A 7,129-nucleotide genomic window follows, 5' to 3' on the forward strand; every position below is an offset into this window, starting at 1 on the left:
CACTCCTTACAGTAGTAAGTGTTTATTTATCCACAGTGTTCACAAAATGGCTTTTGCTATGCTATGTTTTAGAATACTGTGATCACCAAGACAGTCTCCTGGACCTCAGGAGCTCTCAGTAGGGCAGAGAAACATATAAGTAGCTGCCAGCCTACTCGAAAACAGTGAAAACAGCTCAGTTCTGGCAGCGCAGTGCTACCAGCTTCTGCCAGGTATAAGGAGGAGAGAGACACCAAATAAGCTTAAAAAAAATTGGCTGTACCCTGTGGCATTTAGGACCTTAGTTCCCCAATCAGGTATGGAACCTGTGCCTCCTCATTGGAAGGGAGAGTCTTAAACTCTGGACCATCAGGGAAATCCCACCAAATGAGCTTTGACTTGGAGCCAGAGAAAGCTCCTCAGAGAAAAATCTTCTGCTAAGATAATTGGGATAATCCTACAGTGCAGCTATCATTATCCTAGACCAAGGACTCAAACGCTTAAGAAACCTACTTAAATTCTTTAAGCTCACACACCAAGTAACAAAGATAGAATTGGAACCTAGGTCTCTGCATCCAAACTCCATATCCTTTCGTCTTCGTGCTGGCAATTTCTTTTCTGTGCAGTCTAGCGTAGCCCAGACACATGTGGATTTGGGGTGGGAATCATAAATGCTTCATCTATTAAGCATACTCTTAGCAGAATTAGTTATCCTTGATGAAAACTATTCAGAAGAGATGTTATTGCCAGCAGGAACAGCAGAAAGAGAAAGATACAGTTATGGCTTTTGTAACTGTTTGGCTGTACACCTTCACTGGAAAAGCACTGAGTTAGGCAGCTCATCATTACGCTGAGCTGGATAATGCCCGTGAGTGTCTGTGACCCCACTCCTGGTGTGTACTGACCACAGACAACAGGTGTGTACTCAAGTGTGTACTGGAACATTGAGTCTTGGCAGCTTCTTCTCATGTTGTGTTCGTACTCCTTACCCAGGAAAGAGGCACACGCTTAGAGACCAAAATAATGCATTATATGGTTATCATCTTTTGCTTTATAAGTAATTTTTTACTGTTCTTTTTTCTTCCATAACAGCCACTGATTAATATTCCTATAGAAAATGAAGATCATTGTATATTTTTGCATTTGGGCAGTAGCATGGGCCATTCCAGTAAGTATGCCTTCCTCAAAAAAACCTTCTTACTTTACTATCTCTCTTAACACACACGCATATATGTGTATACACACACACACACACACACACACATATATATATATGTGTGTATATTTTTTTCTTGAGATCTTGCAGATCAGCTGACCCTACCCTTTTAGATTTGCATGAAAGCCTTTATAGGACCTGTTTGGCGTCTCAACAAAACTAAATACACACTCCAACTCATGCTCCCAGTCTTCTTAGTGAAACTCCTGTCTTGTTGGAAGGATTGTTATTTTTAAAATTCATTCAGATTAATTTACATTTAATGCTTAGAAGTTGTGGAGCCTGTCCATCTTTGCTCATGCCCTGTGAATTTCATTCTAATTATCAATGAAGCCTTGTTTAAGAAGGTTTCAAGAAAGAAAAATAGGAAAAAAATCACATTTTTTTCAGCAAAGGGAAAACTAATGTTTCACTCAGAAAGTTAAATTTGAAAGATAAACACCAGCAAAGATAAATTAGGAAAATTAAGTCATTTGTAATTTTATTAGCCAGCTGCTACAGTTACCATTTTGATATGCTTTCCTCATGGTATTTCTGTAGTTGAGATTTGCTCAACTCTTTCTGTTGTGCTCCTGAAGGGCACAGAAGTAGCATAGGCTTGCCTTTGTTTCTGCCCTGGTTTTGGTCAGACCTACTATTCTCTTAGTGGTTTTGGCCAAGATTATTCTTAGGGTAGATCTGGTGCTGCTGCAAGAAACTTGTCAGACAGAAACACCAAAGGTCTGTCTCCTCATTTTTTCAATGTCATTTTAATTTAAATTTATTTATATATTGTTTATTTATAGTATTATATTAGTTTCAGATATGCAGCATAGTGATTCAGTATTTTTACAGATTATGCCTTATTAAAAGTTATTACAATATAATGACTATAGTTCCCTGTGCTACACAATATATCCTTGTTGCTCATTTATTTTTTTTAGGTAATCTTCTTTCTTTTTTATTTTTTAAATTATGTAAGTGTGACAACACATTTATAGGCTGTCTCCTCATCTTTAATAAAAGACTATTTCCTTTCTAGTGTTGAGATAAGTGATCTGGTTAAAACCTTGGTAAAATTGGTAATATTATTATGAAAAATATCTATATGCCAAGTTTAAATTCTATGGAATTCATGTAACAAGTCACTTTTCTTTTGTACCCAGCTAGATCATACTTTGGCCTTTGTGTTATATCTTTTTTTCTTCATTTAGGGATAATATGTGTGTGCGTGTGTCTGTGCACATGTGTGTGAGCACACGTGTGCACACATGTACACAAAATAAGAATATTTTCAATTTCCAGTATTTTCACTTTGGTAGGTCCCTCAAATCAAGCCGTTGGAGAGACATGCTGTTGACAAAACTGTGAATTTAAATCTTCTAGCAAAATCAAAAGTGCCAATACAGGTATAAGATGTAAAATGTATTTCTAAACTCTTTTAGATTCCATTAACTTCCAGAAAATCGATGCTCATCTTTTCAGTTTGCTTTACTTTAAGATGATATCCACAACTTAATATGAATTGTTTCTCTTTTGCAGGATGCATTAAATGCCAATGATACCACCAAAGAAAGTGGTGGCCTCATGCATGAAAATGATCGAGAAAGGCAACAGGATATCCAAGATGGTTACAAAGGAGAGAGAAATGGTTCTGAGTGGGCAGAGGTGGGAGGGAAAAGTTCTTCTACAGGTTCCGTGTTAGTAAATGAAAAGGTGAATACAGAGGATCTAAAGGGGGGCACAGGAAAACCAGAAACATACGACCAGGATGGGATCCAAGGACAAGAAGACAGCATCACTGCAAACGGCCTCAGGGGACAAGTAAGCATCATCCACGATGCTGGAGCAGCAAATGGGAGCCATATTGATGGGATTACTGAGAACAATTCCCAAAATGCAGGTGTTGGAAATACAAGTCAAAGTGAGGACGCCACTGTTGTCCAAGAAGATGGACATCAAGTAGCTGGAAGCAGTAATAGTACAGGTCAGGAGGCGGAAATCAATGGGAATTCCTGTAGAAATGGGGCTGACACAAGTGAAACAACACCTCAGAGAGACGAGAGAAATGGGAATGAGGAGGCAGGGGTATTGCCAGGGGGGAGTGGAGCTGGAAATGGAGAAGATGTTGGTTTGGATAATTTTGAAGGAAGTCCTAGTGGGAATGGAGCAGATGAAGATGAAGACAAGGGCTCCGGTGATGATGAAGGTAAAGAAATAGGGACTGGAGAAAAGGGTAGTGATACCAGCAAGGGCCAGGAGGGTCAGTCTCATGGAGAAGAGGATGATGAGGATAATAGCTTAGGTCAAAATTCAGTTAGTAGTGAAGATGATGGCCCTGGGGACAAAGAAGACGCCCATGTCATTGATGGAGACAACATCTCCAAGAGTGAGGAAGATTCTGCCGGTATTCCAGAAAACAATGATAGCCAGAAAACAGAGGATACTCAAAAACCCAGTCACAGAGAAAACAAAGCTGTGGAAAACAGAATCACTGAAAAGTCAGAGCCACCTGCTATTGGGAAGAGCCACGATAAGGTTAGTTTGTGAAGCTGGTTTCTTCCAATGGCAGTTTGACTCCTCCCCTTCCCTAAATGATGGTGTGTGTGCATGCCCAGTCACTCAGTCATGTCAACTCTTTGCAATCCCACGGACTGTAGCCTGTCAGACTCCTCTGCCCATGATGGTAGCACAAAAATAAATCATGATGAACAGTCATGTGTTTTCGCACCTAAATCACTTGAATATTCAATGGGGGAAGCTAGAGTCCTTATTAGACATTGCTATGGGACAATTTTAAAAAGTTGAAATTTCTGAAGATTTGGTTACAGTTCTTCAAAAGTCTTATGCTAAATAATTAATGCATCATGTAACTATTTACAAAAGTTCCTACTGGATAAAAACATGAATGGGATGGTCTATAATCTAAACACTAGAGTACTTTCAAGTACAATAAAGCACATTTTCACAGACAGGTGTTTCTGAAGTACTGGAATCTGAACTCCTGTTCTCTGGCCAATTTCCCCAGTCTTTCTCAGACCAATGCAATTTTGCAGCATAACATTCACTGATTAATCATTCTTTTCTCCATCTTTCCATAGGGAATGGAAATGGAAAGTCCCAGCAGTGGTCACAGAAACAATGTTACCAAAGAAGCTGGGAAAGTGAATGAAGATAAAGAGAGTAAAGGCCAACATGGAATGATTGTGGGCAAAGGAAACGTCAAGAGACAAGGAGAGATTGACATTATACAAGGAGCTGGCCAGAAACTGGAATCTGGAAATAAGCTTGGACCCAGCAAAACACACAGTGACAGTAACAGTGATGGATATGACAGTTATGAGTTTGACGGTGAATCCATGCAAGGAGATGATCCCAACAGCAGTGATGAGTCTAATGGCAGTGATGATGCCAATTCTGAAGGTGATAATAATCACAGCAGCCGAGGAGATACTTCTTATAACTCTGATGAATCAAATGACAATGGCAATGACAGTGGCTCAAAAGGAGATGATGATGGTAGTGATGACACATCAGATGCTAATGGTAATGATAGTGATGGCAATGATAACAATGGAGGTGATGCCAATGGCAAATCAGGCAACAGCAAAGATACATCAGACAGCAGCGACAGCAGTGACAGTGACAGTAAATCAGACAGTGACAGCAGTGACAGCAGTGACAGCAGCGACAGCAGCGACAGCAGTGACAGTAAATCAGACAGTGACAGCAGTGACAGCAGTGACAGCAGCGACAGCAGTGACAGTAGTGACAGCAGTGACAGTAAATCAGACAGTGACAGCAGCGACAGCAGCGACAGCAGCGACAGCAGTGACAGTAGTGACAGCAGTGACAGCAGTGACAGTAAATCAGATAGTGACAGCAGTGACAGCAGTGACAGGAGCGACAGCAGCGACAGCAGTGACAGTGACAGTAAATCAGACAGTGACAGCAGTGACAGCAGTGACAGCAGCGACAGCAGTGACAGTAGTGACAGCAGTGACAGCAGTGACAGTAAATCAGATAGTGACAGCAGTGACAGCAGTGACAGCAGCGACAGCAGCGACAGCAGTGACAGTGACAGTAAATCAGACAGTGACAGCAGTGACAGCAGTGACAGCAGCGACAGTAATGACAGCAGTGACAGCAGTGACAGCAGTGACAGCAGCGACAGCAGCGACAGCAGTGACAGTGACAGTAAATCAGACAGTGACAGCAGTGACAGCAGTGACAGCAGCGACAGTAATGACAGCAGTGACAGCAGTGACAGCAGTGACAGCAGCGACAGCAGCGACAGCAGTGACAGTAAATCAGACAGTGACAGCAGTGACAGCAGCGACAGTGACAGTAAATCAGACAGTGACAGCAGTGACAGCAGCGACAGCAGCGACAGCAGTGACAGTAAATCAGACAGTGACAGCAGTGACAGCAGCGACAGCAGCGACAGCAGTGACAGCAAATCAGACAGTGACAGCAGTGACAGCAGCGACAGCAGTGACAGCAGTGACAGCAGTGACAGTGACAGTAAATCAGACAGTGACAGCAGTGACAGTAGTGACAGCAGTGACAGCAGTGACAGCAGTGACAGCAAATCAGACAGTGACAGTAGTGACAGCAGTGACAGCAGTGACAGCAGTGACAGCAGCGACAGTAGTGACAGCAGTGACAGCAGCGACAGCAGTGACAGTAGTGACAGCAGTGACAGCAGTGACAGCAGTGACAGCAAATCAGACAGTGACAGTAGTGACAGCAGTGACAGCAGTGACAGCAGTGACAGCAGCGACAGTAGTGACAGCAGTGACAGCAGCGACAGTAGTGACAGCAGTGACAGTGACAGTAAATCAGACAGTGACAGCAGCGACAGCAGTGACAGCAGTGACAGCAGCGACAGCAGCGACAGCAGTGACAGCAGTGACAGCAGTGACAGCAGCGACAGCAGTGACAGCAGTGACAGTGACAGTAAATCAGACAGTGACAGCAGCGACAGTAGTGACAGTAGTGACAGCAGCGACAGCAGCGACAGCAGTGACAGCGACACTAAATCTGACAGTGACAGCAGCGACAGCAGCGACAGCAGCGACAGCAGTGACAGCAGTGACAGCAGCGACAGTAGTGACAGTGACAGTAAATCAGACAGTGACAGCAGTGACAGTAGTGACAGCAGCGATACTAGTGACAGCAATGATAGCGACACTAAATCCGACAGTGACAGCAGCGACAGTAGTGACAGCAGCGACAGCAGCGACAGCAGCGACAGTAGTGACAGCAGTGACAGCAGTGACAGCAGCGACAGTAGTGACAGTGACAGTAAATCAGACAGCGACAGTAGTGACAGCAGTGACAGCAGCGACAGCGACCCTAAATCCGACAGTGACAGCAGCGACAGCAGCGACAGCGAGAGCAAGCCTGGTAATGGCAACAACAATGGAGGTAGTAGCGACAGTGATAGTGACAGCGAAGGCAGTGACAGTAATCACTCAACAAGTGACGATTAGAACTAAAGAAAACCCCACAAGATGCCTTTTGTGAAAACTCTGGTGAGTAATGGATAGGAAATACAGATTTCCAGGAAAGTAAAGAAGGGGGAGGAATAAAGAGAAGACCTGTGTAAAGATCCATACATCTACAGACACAAGGAAAGAGTCAAGTTGTCGGATTCAGGACCGGGTCCCAACACCCTCAGAGAGAGAATCTGACTGTGTACATGCATGTTAAATATATTCTGAAAAGATTTTGTTAAAACTGTAAATGCAAACATAGAAGAACAATTAAAATGTTCTTTAGTACTTTACACAGAAACCTCAAGTAATCACATACTAATACAGTTTAAATGCCAAGTGCTTTAGAAAATGTATTAGCACACAGACACATCTTATAAATAACCAGGGGCATTGGCCTAATCTTGCAGTAATTATATCTATATTCTGAGTAGATGGTCTGCTTACAGCTGAGTAA

At 42.8% G+C, this 7,129-nt stretch overlaps 1 protein-coding gene across 1 annotated transcript; it reads left to right on the top strand.

Moving 5' to 3' along the window:
* DSPP (dentin sialophosphoprotein) lies at window positions 1,097-6,669 on the top strand. The gene is made up of 4 exons (XM_018049952.1): window positions 1,097-1,147; window positions 2,497-2,583; window positions 2,717-3,712; window positions 4,276-6,669. The coding sequence occupies exons 1-4, from the start codon at window positions 1,097-1,099 to the stop codon at window positions 6,667-6,669; spliced, it is 3,528 nt and encodes a 1,175-aa protein (XP_017905441.1).

The sequence above is a fragment of the Capra hircus genome, chromosome 6 (assembly GCF_001704415.2).
Source record: "Capra hircus breed San Clemente chromosome 6, ASM170441v1, whole genome shotgun sequence".
In the NCBI taxonomy this organism is placed as follows: domain Eukaryota; kingdom Metazoa; phylum Chordata; class Mammalia; order Artiodactyla; family Bovidae; genus Capra; species Capra hircus.